Source organism: Lissotriton helveticus, chromosome 3_2 (genome assembly GCF_964261635.1).
Source record: "Lissotriton helveticus chromosome 3_2, aLisHel1.1, whole genome shotgun sequence".
Classification (NCBI taxonomy): domain Eukaryota; kingdom Metazoa; phylum Chordata; class Amphibia; order Caudata; family Salamandridae; genus Lissotriton; species Lissotriton helveticus.
In genome coordinates, this window is record NC_136062.1 from 75384824 (window position 1) to 75403573 (window position 18750).

Here is an 18750-nt window from a genome sequence, read left to right on the forward strand (position 1 = left end):
TAGGAACATATATATAAAGTTAGCTATAGAAAATCTAGACTTACTTATCTATCAGTATTTTATTTCCGATATGCTGTCCCATCGATATTGTTTCGACATTTGGGGAGTACACTATGTCCTTGTAGATATAGTGGTGTCCTGCTGTCTCCCTTTCATGTAGTAGCTCAGTTGGTTGCTGTGCTATGCTGCATCAATTCTAAGTAAATCTGGACCCTAGTGTAATGTTTTGACTTCTTGGTCCTCTTCATTGCCTGATAGCCAGAATTTCCTGACCTAAAGTAATTTGAGGCACCCAAGACTGTTCATCTTAGAACAAGCCCATCGACTCTTTCCTGTGATTGTCCTCTATTGAACCATTCTTTTATTTGATTCCCAAAATCTCCCTTCAGCAATGTGTGGGCACCAAACATCAACACACACCACATCACATTCCTAATGACACATGCTATAATTCCCCATGGTTGCTTGCCACCTGGCCAACCAGCCATGATTAAAAGAGGCTCTTGCTGCTCAGAGAGCGAACCATGCGTCAGTGCTCCTGGACTCCCAAGAACTACTGGGAAGCAGGATGAGCCTGTCACTCTCCATGATGTACCTTTGAAACAATATGTAAAGTATGTCGCATGCGCAACATTTGATTGTGATAAACCAGTTGTATCAGGCAGTTGTGAACTTACAAATAGGCTACCTTGGTCTCATCTCTTTGTAAACTAATTAACGTTACTCAAGTACCCCATATTTAACAACCACAACTCAAACTCCCTGGTAATCACCCGGTAATTTGACCTACCAGCCATGGCTCTTGTACCAAAATTCCTTTTCATACAGACCCAATGGTTTTCATTATTATAGACCCAGTAGTCCTCTTTCAGGGCTAAAAGTGTTTTAATTACTTTTGACCAAGTGATCCTTTATGGTAATCTCTTGTTTCTGGGATAAGGCTGCCTTACATTTCCTCCATTGCATACTTTACGCTGAACACTTTTTGTACAATGCTGTGATTCCCCTGGCACTGAGAAATCCTCTCTTCAAATAATTGTAGTTCTTTGTCCTCTTTCTCAGCATTTCTAAACAGCCTAATCCGAAAGTCCTGTGTTGGCACTCCTATGATGTGATTATTGCTATATCAACCCATTGCCATATCAGATTATTTGTCATCTACACAACATAAGATTATGTGAGTGTGTCGGCAATATATTGAGTGTGGTCTGTGTAACATTGTTCACCTCCTCCTCCGTCTAGCTTGGCTTCTGAACAGTATCAGGCATCCTGCGTCTCCACCGACACTCCCCCATCACTAATAAAAGACCCTCCTTACCTCCTGTTTCTTGTTGTCTGTGTCTCCACATCGGGCGGGTTCCATTGGCTTAGCTAGACTTATTGTCACCCAGGGCGGTCCCTGAGTTTGCCGCCCAGTGCATGGAAGAGCGGTGGCAGCGGTCGACAGACAACTTGTTCCTGGCAGGGAAGGGAGTTGGTGGTGGTCAACAGACGACATGTTCTCAAGCGTGGCAGTCGACAGACGACTTGCTCACTTCTGCCGCCCCCAAAAAGAGTGCCTCCAGGGAGGAAAGCCCCCCCCCCCAGCTATGCCACTGGCATGTGCGGTGCACCCTGTCTAGCGTTTCTTCAGCGCACTGGCTGATTTCTTCACGGGTGGGACACCAGGGACCTGGAGGAGAACCATGGCGCATCGCTCCAGCATTTCCCGACTTCACTAGCAGTTCTCTTCATGAGTGGGGCCCCAGGGGAACACAGGTGAGCTTCTGGCCAATTCCACTTTGGCGACAGAGGTTTCCTGTGTGTCCTTCTGCGGCGCTTGCATTCTAACAAATTACTTCCATACTTGCGCTAATGCTGCACAATGACCTATGGCAGCGCCGGAGAGGGCCTCTCATGGATGGGACCACGATGACTGCAGCAGGCAATTGCTGTGCTGGCCCACTGTCAAACATGAGAGATAGGTAAGAGAAGCACCCTTATGGGACTGCAGCTATGCTGTGGCACTGGGGACAGACTGGCTTCATATGTTTCTCTGTTACCTTATTGGTGGGACCTATGTGTTTCTTCCCTAGTGGGTAGGTTTACAGGTGAATTGAATTTAAACCTGATTTTGTCACTTCTGTTCAGTGTCATAGAGGGATAGTGGTTCGAGAAGAGGATGCGTTCCCCTTGTCCATCATCAGAGAGTGAGGAGGGGGAAGTCTCTGAACAGCTTTCCAGTCGCAGTCGAGATGCGGAGGACAGACTAATGGCCACACAGATGTAGACTATGATTGATGAGGCGGTGGCCTGGGCATTGGCCTCCAGGCCTTCTCACAACAAGAAAAATAAGTCTTTGGTTATTTCTTCAGATTCGGACAGTGATGCTTTGCCCAATATACCTGGTTCCACTGGAGGTAAGCTTATTTCCATAGAGTAACTAGGATCCATCCTTTTGCACGTTCTGGATAACTTGGAGTTGGATCCTCCGCTTGGTCAGGAAAATGTGAGTTTGTTCCATCAGTTTGCCAAGACGGCTCCTGTGACTGTTCCGTTTCAGCCCAAAATTAAGAAAGCCCACCTAGACTCTGCGAGTTGCTGCCTATGCTGCATTGACATCACAGCCCTTGGTTAAGAATTTTGATTTCTTGGCTGAACTGATGCAGATTGGTGTAGATGTTTAGACCTCCTGGTACATATGGAGCAACAGTCCAAATTTTTGACCGACATTTCAGCCGATATTCTGAAAGTGGTCAATGCTGCTTGTAGCTCAGTGGTGATGGCCTGCTGCCATGTTTGGCTCTGGGATAGGAAGGCTCATTTTTCGGAGAAGTCGTCCACAATGAATATTTCATTTGAGGGTATAGAAGCTCCTTGGCGACTGTGTGGATGACATGATGAGGAAATCATTCAAAGACAAGAAACATTCCTGATCTTATAAGCCCTCTTCTGTCAGATTCTTTAAACCCTTAGCTAGGGATTCTAAGGATTTTGGCAAAGGGGGTTCTAAATCTTCCTCCTCAAAATGGCTTAAATTCCAGCCAGCAACTCAGGGAAGCCTCAGGATGGGTCCAGCAAGGTGGATCCTTCGTCTCGATGGTCCTGACTATTCTGATCCTGCAGGTCTGGAGGCGATGGGAGGAAGGCTCAAAGACTTTTTTCTTAAGTGGAAAGCTTCGATTTTGGATCAGTAGGTTCAGGTTACTTTATCGAGTTCAGCTCTCCACCTCCAGACTTGGTGTACATCCATACTCCCCTCTCCAGAAGCCATCTTCAGATGCAGGCAGTGTGGGATGAAATTTCTGTGATATTCTAAAAGAAAGCCATTATCCTGGTTCCAGAGGAAGAACAAGAACAGGGAGTGTACTCCATTCTGTTTTTAGTGCAGAAGGTATCACAAGGCCTTCGCCCTGTGCTAGACATAAAAAGACTCAACCTTTATAAAGATGGTGCATTTTTGAATGGCAACCTTACAAACCTTCATTCCTCTGAGTTCTGTGCAAGACATTTTCGTTACCATTGATTGACAGAATGCTTACTTACACGTTCCTATTAACCTCCCACTTGAAAAGCACCTCTTTCGAGGTGGGGGGAGCCCATTTTCTGTTCTGTGTTCTCCCATTCAGGTTGAAGTTTGCTCCATGGGCGTTAAGGATGGTTCTGGCTCCATTAATGTATTTTCTTCTTCAGCAAGGGATTTGCGTCCAGAACTACCTGGGCAATTGCATGATTTCGGCAGGGTCAGCTTGTCAGGTGGCAGATCAGGTCTACCAAGTGAACAAAGTGTTAACAGCTCATGGGTTTCTTATCAACTTTCAGAAATCATAGTTGATTCAGGCACAGGATTGTGTCTTCATCGGAGCCCAGTTTTGCCAAGACCTTGGAATAGTCACTTTTCCAGACAGCATGGTCGAGAAGATTCAGTTACAAATCATTGGCCTTCTGTACTCCCCTTCTCCAAGGGTTGCAAATTGGTTAATAGTCCAGGGGGATCTGGCAGCCACTGTGTTTCTGGTTCCTTGAGCTCGGTTTCACCTGAGCATTCTCATACGATTCCTGCTTTAGGCCTGGGATCCCACCTCGCTGGATATATCTCCCATTCATCTGGTGGCACGATGAGTATAACAGGAACTGGCTTGGTGGTTGGATCCATTGAATCTATTGAAGGCGGTCCCCTTGTCTCCTCTCCCTCTAGTGATTGTTATCACGGATGCTAGTGTGAACGGGTGAGGAGCTTGGATGGCCTCACATCAGGTGCAGGGTAGGTCAGTGAATTGGAGGGAATCCGAAGCGATACATGTGGTCGTCCAAGCCTTCTCTCTGTGGAGTAAGGAAAACGCTGTTCTGATCAGGACAGACACTACTACTGCCAAATCCTACATCAACAGGCAGGGGGGACCATGGCGGAGGGCTATCTTGATTTATTTTGAGAGGGTGAAAAGCTTTCATCAGCATTCATCTTTGTTTGTGAATTTTGGGCCTGCCAAAATGGGTTGCAAGCCTACTATGCAGACTTTGAGCAGATAGATTTGTTCTCAAATTGCCTTGGCTTATTCCCAGTTTGGTGTTCCATCTCCATTAGGGGTTGAAGGCAGGTCCACTCGGGGATTAGCAGCTACCCTGGCTGAATGTCAGGGAGCATCCCTATAAGAAATCAATAGGGCAGTCACCTGAGCAATTCCTTCTAGATTTTCTGAGCATTTTTGAGTCTCTCAGGGTCCTGCGGTGGCAGATCTCTTTTGTTCGAAAGTACTGTTTGCAGTAACTTTACCATGACTTTTTTCTTTCTAAAATAAAGTTTGTTTCTGCATCTCTTTAGTTGTCCTGGCTTTGGTTAATAGCTTGGGTACATGTTATCATACTATCAGGAAGCGAAGCGAGAGGGAGGAGGAGGTAATGCTTTGATTACTAGTTGAGGCTGGTGAACTTTGAAAGTGGAGGAGCGTTTCTCCCAGCTAATTGGTTTTTTATGGCACTAATAACGCAAGCAGACTGGAAATGTGGCAGCCATGGAACGCAGAAGATGCCAAGCCTCTAAGGCAGCTTGACATACAAGGTGAATGCAAATATGGCTAGGTTGAAACTGGGGTGTCATGGGGAGGAAAAGAATGATGGATTTAACCCAGATGTCTTTACTGGGGGTGAATGTTTTGATTTGTTCTGCATTCCTGCCATCCATTGTGCGTATTTTGCTTTCTCGCCCTTAGTGCGCCGGGTATGCCCAGACATGGTTGCCGGGCTCACTGTCGAACTGGATGCAAGCTATCCTGGCTGATGAGAGGTGAAACCTTGAAACCGGTCCTAGGATGCTTGATTCCGGTCCAGGGAGGACCTGGGTTGGCAGTTCGGGCTCGACTGTTCCCATGAGGCACAGGGTCTGTTGTGAATCTATCTAGGACCCTAATCAAGATATCCCCGATTCATGCCCTTATGTGGTTATAACAAAACATATCCTTATCAAAGGCATAGGAATCATGTCCATATCTAGTCATAGCCCATGCAGTCCAAATACGGCAAGGCTACTCCCATAGACTCCTAGAAAGTACAACGCGTTCTTTAAACAAACCAAGCCTCCAGCAGCCCGGGAAATCCCCCTGCTTTTGTTTTGATTTGAACAAGAACTCCTGGAGTCCAGAAAGAACTGTTAGTTCTTAGTGACGTCTTATGTCCAACCTTACGTCAAACCCGGCACCTTTCAGGTATAAATATACCAACGTTGTCTTAAGCAAACACACGGTGGTTTGGAGCAGAGCGGCTATCTACTTGCCCGACGCCCAGCTGATGCGAGTGTCGAAGGAAGCCGACCCTCCCATTTGACGCACTGAGAGAGACGCTGTCTTTTCTCCAGCCGAGAAATCCAGCTCCGGTGTTTCCAGTCACCCTTGCGGGTTGCTGGGAGATCGAGTCCCGAGAGAGAGATACAAGACCTCCTTCATTCTACAACCAAGGTACGGAGCTGATTAAAACCTTGAGAGAATTCTTGATTCAGATTCTTGGCAAAAACCAACTTAACTTAAACTGCAACTTCCTTACTCCTTCCCACGTATTAGGCATAGGTCAGGTACACCGGGGTAGGCGTATTTTAGAAGCACCAGTTGAGTATGTTTAGTCAATGATTTTATGTATGTATATATTTTATCCATTTTAAAGTATCATATGGCTAAAAACCATATCAATGCTTTTACAGTATTATTTCATAATACTCCTTTTACTGTACGCACTTTACTTCATGATAAGTATTGCACTTGTGGCAACTCATTTCTCTTGCATGAGAAAGAAGACTGCTCAATAAATAACACCTTTTATTGAAAACACCCATCTCTCTATTTCTCTGCACTCCTGGTGAAATTAAGCATGCACGATTGACTGAGTGAAATAGTTGTCTATTGTTTTCACATGACTCTTGAGATATACTCTTTATTCTGAGGGATCAAAGTTGTCACGTTTATGCGGTTGTCAGAAACGAATCCCTTCTTGTCTAATCAGGAAAGTTAACTTCTTCCTGAACATTCGAGAAAGTTTCTAGGGACCTCTGAGCTAGCTGGCAAAACAAATTAAGTCTAACATAGTCAGTAGAGACCTAGATGACCTCAGTCCTACGTCTAAACTGCTGTTTATGTTATCCAATGCGCAGAGCCTATTGGGAATATAGGAACTACACAACAGGTCGAGACTGATTTTCATATGGCCTGATTTAAACTGGGGTGGCATGGTGAGCAAAAGAATTATGGATTTAACCCAGTTGTCTTGACTGGGGGTGAATGTTTTGATTTGTCCTGCATTACGTTTATCAATTGTGTGTCTTTTGACAGACAAGGCAAGGCGCACTTGTACTCACCACTTTCGGCTCACAGCTTTCATTGTATTTATCCCAGAGGTGCCTCTCGGGCCAGCTGCAGCTGGTGAAGGAAATAGGTAAATACTGGCCCAGCTAAGGCAGAAGGAAGAAGTTCTTGACCGCATCAAATGCTCCGAGCTCTGTCAGCAGGTGAATTGGAACATGATGGGCTGCTATGAGAGAGACGTCTGAGGGCTGCAGAGGATAGAGTTGAGATCCAAGAAAAGAACAGGAGGCAAAGACCTTCAGCAATGTTTTGGAAGGGACATGAAAATCCAGCCTCATATTCTCATAGGTTGACAGTATCAAGGGTAAGCTAGTCAGAGGAGGAGGCGGGATCCTAGAGGGATGTTCTGAAGTACGTAATGGATGCAGATAAGCCATGTACTTGACCAAAGCCTGAAAAAACTGCTGCTTTAGGCAGCGCCTGTTTGACCTAATCTCTGCTTCACACATGCATGCAGGATTTGGTCGATATTTAAGTCATCCACCTCACATGCCCAGCGTGTGTTTGTACACAGCTGTGCTGCACTGCTACTTCCAGACTGGACAGTATAAGTGCCTCAGACCAGTCTTTAAATCTCCTTCTCCATCCTCCAAGACTGGTGGGGCCGACCCTATATGCCCTCATGCAGGAATCGCCCCTGGTAATGAGTCTTCTCCCATCTTGTCTCCTTACTCGCCTTCTGGCCTAGCCTCCAGGCATGTGTCTCACCATTGCAGTCAATCTCTTTTCATATTTCTAGTATTGTCCACATTTAGCAATTCCCCCAGCTTCCCAAATATCATAAGTAGAGTAAGTGGTTTTGCATTTGAATGTAGTAGACCTTAATAATATTGATACTTGTTCATTGGCTGCTCCAAAAGTGTGGCGGCTTTCATATACCCCATTCCAAAAGCACCTGTCTGTGGTCTTGTGAAGTAAGCCTATGAGTCTTTCGTAAGAATTAGTGTCTATTGCCCATACATCTAGAACTGATACAGAATTAGAGTTTGATAGACATTTGCTTTGGGTGCAAACTCAAAGAACCTGGGGCCATATTATCAAGAAAGGGCGGTGCATTATCGCCGCTTTTATCGGCAGGAAACTGCAGCTAAAGCGACGATAATGGGCTTGATTATATGCCCTTGTGAATTCATATAGAAGCCCAGGTTCTGGTTCTATTAAAATGCAGTTTTGAGAATACTGCAAAAGGGTAAACTCCCTCAAAGGTCTAAGGTTACTTTTGTGAATCAGGCCCTGCGCACCTAAATTGCAACCCTAAACAATTTAAGATCCTTTGTCACATACTTCATGATTATTGTCCGAGACTTGCACCTCGTTTTCACATCCACAGTCTTGTCAGTTTTGAGGAGTGCATACACATTTGCTTGGTCTACTCTACATAATTATTGACAGACCTATCCATCATCATCATTAAACTTTATTCGGTTCTCAGAATAAAAACCATAAAAGTTACATTTTATCATTATAAAAACAGAACAGAAGAGATATACCCGTTCAGAGGAGTACAAATGGCCCATAAATCAATCAAAAGTTTAAGGAACAGTGTACATCACATTATTATAATAAAATCTGTTCTTAAAAATACACAACATCCAGGACAGTTATGAATCCAGACATTTCCTGTACCTTAAGGAGCATTTTAAAAAACCAACAGTAAGCGGAATATGTTCAGGCTTTAAAAGTTGCAAATAGAAAAGAGCTGGACGAACCTGCGAAAAGTTTAGCTTTTTAAAAAGGGATTTTAAAAACAACCTCTGAGGGGCTTCATAAAAATGACAAAAAATGACAAAAAAAGACAAAGTGTAGCAGGTCCTGTAGAGACACATTATCACAGCCACAGGGTGCTAACACTTGGCCTTTGTGGCTCCCCTTAGGGATTGCTAATAAAAGATGGAAGTAATCCAGTCTAAACCTGACCAGCAGGAATCTTTTGTGCATTGACAAAGGCCACATGAGATATGGCTCCATAGCGAGAGAAGTTCTAAGCATTAGATGTTTACGGACACCATTTTTCAACAGTTCCTGCTCCTCGCGTTTGATCTTCTTGCGCGTTGTGAAAGATTCCTTCACAAGGGCCACGTCTGCCTTGGTAATGCAGGCAGGTGTTAAAAAGAGGTCCAAACGGCCCAGCTCACTAAAACACCCCTTTAGGTAATTAAGCCATGGTATTGCAGACATATGGTCCAAGCTCAAAGACCCTTTAAATATTTTATGACAGACCTATGCATAGTTGGCATTCTATCGGATGTATGACATTACAACGCATGCTTTTACATCGCATGCCTTTACAACGCGGTATTTACAACTAATACCTTTACAACGCATAATGCTTTTGGGCGCTGGGTAGTGAATAGTTTAATTTACTATTCCAACTCCAGTCCCCGTGGATAGTAGGGAAGGTGTTGGATAGTACATTAAACCTATTCCCTATCCTAGAGCGCCCCCCAGCGCAATGCGTTGTAATGGTTTGCGTTGTAAAAGTTGCGTCGTAAAGGCACTGCGTGGTAAAAGTTGCGTTGTAAAGGATGTTTACCCATTCTATCACGCGACTTTCTTCAGAGTTGTTCTTAGTGGCGGAAAGGGGTAATATTAAGACTCTCATGAGTATGCATAACTTCTCTTTCAGTCAACTCCCTTTTAACATCGTCCTTTCTAATTCTCACAGTGTCTCTCTAGCAGAGATACAATTCTGTCCATCCATTAGGTCCTTATATAGGTTTCTTAATCCCTTATGTAAGCAGGTGCATATTGTTTCTGCAAGTTTCCTTCTGTGGGACTGCACTACACACACAGAAGCGTTTTTATTGCAATCAGTCTGTTGAATGAGCCATTCTCTTGCTCCTGTACACAGTTTTCTGTCTCTAGTATCCACAGCATTATTGCATTGTGTGTACAGGTGGCTGGCACTGTAGTTGGAACACTAACACTTGCACTTACATAGTGAACCAAGAACAAATCCAGCTCAAAGTGATAGTTAAGCTGTTCTTCAGACTACACTCTTCCCAGGATGGGACAAAAATGAAATGGTTGTACTGGAAAATTTAAGTTTCCTACCTTGTCAAGGCATCTACTGTAATTTCATGTCCATATCTAATTCCCATCTGGCGTGGTCACATTTTCCTCAATCAATTAGAGAATCTCCATTATCATCAGAACACAATTGCGCTAGGTCCTGGATGAACACCTCTGCTTCGATGATCAAATGTGTTAGACCTGACACCCATGGATGGTAACAACCCAACCCTGTTGCCTTCTCCCCTTCCATTTGTGCTGAATTCATATATGTTGGCTTTAGGAGTCTGTGATATTTACCACTGCTAACCAGTGCTAAGATACTTGTGCTCTCTCCTTAAAACATGGTAAAATACACTGTATTGGCACATTTAATTTTCTTGTAAGTCAATAGCATATGATACTACATGTACCCAGGGCCTGTAAGCTATATGCTACTAATGGGCAGCATCACTCATTGTGCTACCCACTCCAGTAGCCCTTTAAACATTTCTTGGGCCTGCCACTGCAACCTGTATTGCAGTTTTAAACTGCCATTTCGACCTGGCAAAATAGGCCTATTGTCAAACCTAAACTTCCCTTTTAATTCTTATACGTCACCATTTAGGTAGGCCCTAACAGCTCCTAGAGGAGGGAGCATGGCATTTAAAAAGTAGAACATGTGTACTTAAGTTTTACATGTCCTGGCACTAAAAAACTCCTAAAGTCGTTTTTTGCTGTGGTAAGACCTATCTCACCCACTGACAACATCTGGTTATCTTATTACATTTAGTAAGCGCTAACTTTGTATGGGGAGCTGATAGAGATATGCTATTTAGATGCAAACAAATTGGTAGTTAAAATGTCTTTAATGGTAAAGTCAGATTTTAAGTAAATTCTGAATATGTAACTTTTAGAATTTGGCATGTTCTTGTCCTAAACGTGTGCATCCTGCCAGTATCCTGGGTCACATGACTGTGAATGGCTCAAGTATTGGGGTTTGTGTATTCCTGCCAGACAGAGATGCAAAGGGGACTGGATGTGGACAGGAAGCTCCATCTTGCCAGATGACTGCGAGTGCAGCTGTACCCTGCCTCACTAACACTTCACAGGGTTTCCCTCAAGCACACACAAAGGAACCTGACACCAGCCTTTTGTCAACCCAGACAGATTGGAGCCTTGACAGGGGCTGGGAAAAACTTTCCAGAACCAGAGGTGGAGGTAGGACAGGATGCCCCCTCAGTCATAAAAGCTGGCACCATAAATAAACATTGGACCCCAGAACCACTCTGCAGTGCACTCCTGGACCTGTGGAAGATTCAGAAAAAGGACTGTCCTGCTTCCACAAACACTACTCTGCTGCTGAACGGACTGCCCTGCTTCTCTGCTATCTGAAGAAGGAGGACTGGACCTACTTTTTGCATCCAAGACCACCAGGGTGACCCTAAGGTTTAGTTGGCTTATCTCCTAACTGAGCTACAGGGATATAACAAGCTCCTGAGGCCTTGAACCCTGCGGCTGGCCTCTACCCCAAGTGGTGCTCCCCAGGTCCTGGACACTTGGTGAGGTGCTGGACTGGCCTCCTCCTACCAGAATCCAAAATCTGGGACTTGGAAAGTTTTTCACCAAAAACTGCTCTGAGAACAACCAGGAGATGGGGACTTTCCTGCCAGATGATCCACCTAAGGTGCATCGCTGGTCGGACTGACTTTGCTGTAGCACCTGTTATGTTATTCTCTGCAGCATGAAATCCTCAGTGAGACCTCCTGGCAGCAGTATCTGCCTCTGTGGAGCCCTCTTTGGCTCCACAGAGGCAGCCTTGTCCCGCTGGGTAAATGTGACCTCCAGAAAAATGACTACGTCGGAAGGTAGGAATCTTTTCCTGGCTCAACGATAGTTAGCACCCCACCAACGATGACCTCCTCGGCCTGGAAACCCATCTTTTCTCGCTCAGAGCTTTCTCCCACCTTCCTTTTCAGCTTTAGTGAGACCTTGTCCAGCAGCTACCCATTGTTGAAAACAGCCCACTGCCTAGCCCCTCTGAGACTCTATCTTCTCCAGAACTTTTTTATGGAATCTATTTTTTATCTCAAGTAAGCTGAGATAGGGCTCAATCCACCCCTTGTATCGGACAAACGCTCCATCATGGTTGGCCTTAACTTTTGGCACAACCAGATACCTGCGGTTGCCACTTTAATTATTTATATATAATATAACAGGAACTACCCCTTCTCTGCCCACGTGGACCAGGGTCAATAATATTTACATACAAACAACATCCACCGTGAGACTATTTTAGAAAAGTTAGCTACCCTCTACCCGACATTTGGGTAAGCCAGCATTGCATGTGCTAACTCCTAATCCCCAAGAGGTCCCTTCCCACCTTGGTAAATTTTCATACAAAAACAATCCTAACAAATTATTCAAAAAGTTGCTGACAATGGTATACGAATTATTTTTTGTATTGTTCATCAAGCAAATTATATATGCAGATAATAATATAGTTAATAACACAAGTACAGGCGACGCAGAGCTCAAATGTGAGAAACAAATACAAATTATGTACAATAGACACACAAAAAGCAAAATAGTTTGCTGGTTCTACATGTCACAGAGAAAAACACATGCTTATATCACATCACAGCCTGTGAACACATTTTTTTAAAACAACCAAGTGAAACGAATGTCGACTTTTCTACCACTGTTAAATCTCGGGGTGTCTTCAGGACAATAATCGCCTGACTTATTTCTTGCAAAGTATGGGAGGGCATAACCAAAACTAACCGTCAGTCTGTGTCCACTTAATGTATTGTGTATATCTGCAGTTCTGGCGCCACCCTACCATATCTTACGATAGCTCAATGGCCACTATTCACTGATCAGTGTATATAGCAGTATAAATCTGGCAAAAAAACATCCACGATCAATGTCAATTGATCTTTGTAAACTTCAGTTATACCCAACAATTTCCATCGGCACAAAAGCAGCCAATATGAAGGTCCACAAGAATTAAACATAGTCTATATCATCGTCTGTATTATAGGCAATTCTCGTCACTCATATCAAGGCATGCATAATAACAATACGTAATCATGCCTCATAGTGACTACTCCTGAAGTATGCATATCATGTACATGCAATTGATTCAATGTCCATCAAAAGTGCACCCCATACACGATTAAATTGGTACGCATAGTGAAATACATGCACTTACTACCGTCAACGTACTATGGAACAACGTGGGAAATCAACATCTGTACTGAGAAAAATAAGCGTCACTCGTATCAAGAAGTACATAATGTCCATATATAGACATGCATCATAGAGACTACTTGTGAAGCATACAAATATTATACATGCATTTCATCCTTTGTCCATCCCATGTGCACCCCATGTCTTAAGTAACCGATATACATAGTGAGATACATGCTCCTACTACAATCAACATACTGGGGCACAAAGTGGTTAATCAATTCCCCATGCATAAATGTTTAACACAAAGCGTGCAACCACCTATCAGGTGGACAGCCTAGTTATATTCAAGGCATGCAAAAAAAGTGAACCGAGCATCTCCAACAGTGCTCTGTAGCTGTTGGCATTATCCGCACTCACACGTCCTGACGTCTTGGATTTTTAGACCGGGCATCTCGGATAAAATCTAAAAATACAAATTTATATACGTCATTAAGGCATTTTGAACTAAGTGTCATTGTGCTCAATACACCCGTGAAAATATATCTTCTACTTACTGGTAAGCACAACTTGATATACAACTTTCCATCTACATTACTCGCCCAAACTGAGCAGCCAGAACCAGCCTGTCACGGACAACTCTATATTTATCACGTGTCTCCAATGGCTATAATGCTAACCCCAGTCACCATATTGGGACAGTCTCATGTTGTCTCCGCATGTACAGATTGATGTTAAATCCCTCAAAAGATTGTTATGGTTAACCTTAAAATGACAGAGCTGGAGGTGTTCTGCAAGGAGGGAGGGATGAATGTGGGGAAGGGAAGCACGAAAGTGGACTTTTAAGTAGCTATTGGAGCCTTTGAGGAGCTAAGGCGTATGCAGGCTACAACAGAAGAGCAAGAGGAGGATACTCCTGAGGATGAGGAGATGGACTCGGAGGATGAGGACAAGGAAGAAAATGGCCTAATGCAGGCCCAGAGCCGTGGCACTAGGAGAAGGAGGACCACCTTCCCACAGGAGTGAGCAGGGCAGGGGGCAGGGAGCAGTGTATCCTCCCACAACCTGTCCCCCGAAGAGCTGGAAGAAAGGAAGGCCTGAGAGGGGGCTCAGGCTGCAGCTGGTCAAATTGCAACTGGAAGAAAGGAGATTGGCCCTGGAGGAAAGAAGGGCTGAGGCTGAGAGAGCTTGTGCAGAGAAACTAGATAAGGCCCCGGAAGAAAGAAACACTTTTGCTGTCTCCTGAAGTTAGTCTGAGGGAGCTGGACCTGAAGGCCAAACTACACCCAAGATCCAGCAACAATGGTGGCAGCTAAAAAGCAGTGTCCAATGAGGATAAGAGGGTCCAAATTCTTACAGACCTGGTACCTAGCTATATGGTGGGGAATGACATTGTTAAGTGGTTTCCATCTATGAGGTAGCCCTAAGGATGCATAGGGTCTCAGAGGAGGATTGGGTGTGGGAGGAGTCCTTGGAAACACATGACTACAGATGGGACGGATACCCTGCTTACATTAGAGGTAATGAACCAGATGAGGTATTCCCCAATAGAAGTTATTCTTGTCACCAAAGTTAGGCTTACCTCAGAGAAGTACCACATAAGATTTAGGAACAGCCAAAAGCTGTCAGGGCAGTCGTGGTTGGATTTCCCTGATTACTCCAGCAAGGCACTGAATGGCTGGGTGATGTGCAGCCAAGTGAGTAGTTATGAGGTCCTGTATGATCTGATTTCGAGAAAACACATACTCAATTTTTGGCTTACAGTGCTGGGCCAACACCTGACTTGCTTCACAAAGAGAGCTTGCAAAGGAGACAGACCTCTGGGACAGCACCAGAGTGTTAAAAAAGGCACAAGGGGGAGCGGGGGGGGAGGGGGGAGGACCCCAACCAGACGAAAGACATTGTAGGCAAGGGTAAAATGTTTGAGTTCTCAAAAGGTCCCCAAAACAATTATCAGGGGAAAGATTCACAGCTTAGTCCTGGTCAGAAGAAGGGAGGGTTCTATGGAATAGAGAATTCAGGTCACTTCACCATTAAGTGCTTTGAGTGTCACAGGTAAGGCCACTCGAAGGAAGCCCAAAGAGGCAGCAACCCACTGGTGGGCAGACCCCGGGAATTGCAAGGGTAGTGCTCTGGGAAGAGATTGTCCCAGTTAGTACAGGGGAGGAGAGTGCAGAGGTTACCTTGGAGTCCTTGGGTTACAGGGAGATGGTACCCAACGCTCACATCCCTAATAACACTTTAAAGGTATTGGCCATGGGTCACCATGGGGAGAAAATGGTGGCTCTGAGAGACAAAGGAGCCTGTATGAATATTGTAAGGTGCCAATTGCTATCCCCAGAGCACCTAATTTCAGAAGAACTGCTACCAACAAATACAAATGTTGGACACTTTCTCCAACCCTTCAACATAGAGTCCTACAAAGTTGTATCCTTTACCTACCTTCTTCATCATATACATGGAGCTACTATGATCACCCCTAACACATTCCAACTCTTACATCTCTTTTATATAGCTGATACTCAACTATACCCGAAAATCTCCTTCCTAAAATATATTGCTTCCTGGCTCAGATCGACACATACATTCAATATTGGATGTTCATCACTATCGAAAGGCTAATCCACTTGTAACAGGCTGCATACGGATTGCCCCACTTGCTGCTCCATTACTTTATAATGTTGGCTGAACTAATTTATCCTGCAGATTGGCAGTCCCTGTAATTGAACACTGTGCTAATACCGTTTGACCTGATGGTGGACAAACATTTTAATGTGCTAGGCCATATCAATAAAATGGTTAAAGCTGCACAGTTCTATCTTGTATTCCAGAACAAGATTTCAAAATAGTTGTGCAATCTCAATCTATTCAAACTAATATGAATAGTAATCAAAGTGTTTCATTCTAGAGCTCCAAGCTATCTGTCCTCTCAGAATTATTAGTCCATTTTACGTGATACACCCCCTCCTCCTTACTAAAAAATGTACACTAAATCAAACCTTCTCAGGGATGGTTAAAAAATATGGAACTAGGTTCACCAGTATTTTCTGTGTTCAAATAATGTCAGTTCAACGTGTACCATACATTTCCAGCTAAATCTTATCCTACCACTCTGTGATGTTCTCACATGTACTTTATTGCACATTTACACATTATGGATACCTGTTTAAGTGTTTATCTTATTCCTGTTACATTTAGAATTGTATCCGCCAAAGATTTATTGTAAAGTTATGACCTATGTTTATCCTCTTACTTCCTTGTACTTTGCCTTGAGATGCTACAAACGTGCATGTGCCACTCTGTGATGGATAGTAATGTGGAGACTATTAAGTACATGCAGAACCTTTTTAATGCCACCGTTTGAATGTAGCGCTTTGTCTTGTGCACTACCAGTGTTCAGAGAATTCTCTGAGGGATGTTTGTCAGTTTGCGGGAACAGGCAGAAACTGTTACAATGGAGATTGCTCCAAAAATTATGAAATATGTTAGTTGTGTACTGGGAATTATGGCACGTACTGCGACTATTCTTGATATCATAGTACATTTAGGAAATATATATGATCAACCAACGAGTTCCCAAACACAAGAAGTGCAATGAGTTTTCTTATCTAGAACTCTCGGATTAGAAATGAGCAATTCCTTTGACATAACTTTACATAACATTGTGAATAGTTCGTTTCATTATGGATCTTTATGGGCATACTACCCTATCTTATTATAGTAAAAAATATTCAACATAGGTTCTTTTTTACTAGATTAAGACTTGCTACCTTACAGTTTTTAGTTACATTCCCTAAGTTTAGGAAAAGGTACCATGTTTTACCAAATTGTCCATGTGATGGAAAATCTCCCCAAACCACGCTGCAGTTTTTATTATTTTGTGATTTCTATAGGGACATTCGTAAACTTGCTCTGAAACCTCTCTTTTTAGTAAATAAATGTTATCATTATAAATAAGCTTTTAACTTTATCTGTGGCTTGAAGAATGAAAAAAATAATGAATGCTGCTTGCAATTTTAATCAAAGGTCTATTGAGAAAAGAAAGACTTATTCCTATTTGGAGTCTTTAACTTATGAAAATTACGAAGATTGAAGATGGAATTATAATGCCCTCCATTACAAATGCATGATATATAGAATCAAATGCACTTTACACACTTTGGAGAAGGCTCCTTTCAAGATGAATGAATCTAAAAGATTTTAATGAACTTTTATTAAATTGTTTCTTGGATCATTATCTAAAAATGGACTGTATTTTTGTAAATTAATAGTGATTGTGTAAGTAATATGTTTTTTATTCTTGTTATTAGTATGCTTTTATGGTCATGCAAAATGTACCGAATAAAGCTTTTTGAATTTGAAATTTGGACCTTTAGTAGCTTTTTCACAAGTTCGATATCAGGCATCACTCACTGAAGGACTGTGTCATTAATATTGTCTGGATTTATTGTGCTCTTGCCTCTTTAGGAAGGATTTGAAAGGAGCCATTGAAAAGCTAATTGAAAAGAAGCGTCAGAAACTTTCAACTGTGGAGAGGCTGGAAGAGAACATGGATTTTGCGTCTGAATTAATTTTTGCCCAGGTATTGACAGTTTTGTTGGCGATGGAGTCTAACTCTCCTTTTGTCATATGTTTTCCATGGGTGTATGGCGTTACACTGCATACTTTTAAAACGCATACCTTTACAACGCATTTTTTACAACGCAACATCCATTACAACGCATTCCATTACAACGCATGCCATTACAACGAATATTTTTAAACTACCTTTACAATGCATTCCATTACAACGCATACTACCTTTACAACGCATACCATTACAACGCATAACATTACATTGCATGTTTGGTAAGTATTGGATAGTGTAGGGGTAAAAATTACTATTCTAACACCAGGGGGTGCAACAGTAGTGTAAGTGTTGGATAGTGTAGGGGTAAAAATTACTATTCTAACTCCAGGGGGTGCAACAGTAGGGTAAGTGTTGGATAGTGTAGGGGTAAAAAATACTATTCTAACTCCAGGGGGTGCAACAGTAGGGTAGGTGTTGGATGGTAATGTTATGCGTTGTAATGGTATGCGTTGTAATGACTGCGTTGTAATGACATGCGTTGTAGTGGTATGTGTTGTAGCGTCATGCGTTGTAATGGTTGTGTTGTAAAGACATGCGTTGTAATGGATGTTGCGTTGTAAAAGTTTCATTGTAATGGTAGTGCGTTGTAAAAGTTGCGTTGTAAAGGTTGTTTCCCGTTTTCCATCCTTTCTTTTGTTCTTGATATCATATAACTGTGGAAACTATGAAAGTTTAAAAACATAGTACCAGATTTAGAGTTTGGTGGACAGATTACTCCATAGCACCCTGATGATGTATCCTACCCACCAAACCCTCAGCCATTCCAACTCATTCAGTGACAGGCAGACCTTAAGCATTCTGTCGAGGGGCCGCAATTGGCTCTATATACAGAATATTTCCTGCGATGGTTCAACAGAGGGCTCCGTCACTGCCAGTGAGAGACAGGAAAGAAACAATAATGACCCCCACACAGTGTGTGGGGCTATTTAGGTTTCTTTGTTTCCAAAGAAGCTCCCGCTTTGGAAGTCAAAACAAACCATCCACCAAAATGTTAGTACATTGAAAGGAATCCTTATGACTGCCGTTCCTTTCAATGTACAGAGATAACTGCTGGGCCGAGGGTCGTCTCTAAATCAGGCCCATAGTTTGGATGAATTTAACTGCAGAGCT

At 43.2% G+C, this 18750-nt stretch overlaps 1 protein-coding gene across 1 annotated transcript in view; it reads left to right on the forward strand.

Annotated features, from left to right (window-relative positions):
* The window catches only part of CYP19A1 (cytochrome P450 family 19 subfamily A member 1), a 155713-nt gene that overhangs the window by 115152 nt on the left and 21811 nt on the right, over positions 1-18750 (forward strand). Inside the window, exon 6 of the mRNA XM_078684596.1 lies at positions 17478-17592. Within this exon, the coding sequence (XP_078540722.1) occupies positions 17478-17592 (115 nt within the window). The remainder of the gene's footprint in view (positions 1-17477; positions 17593-18750) is intronic.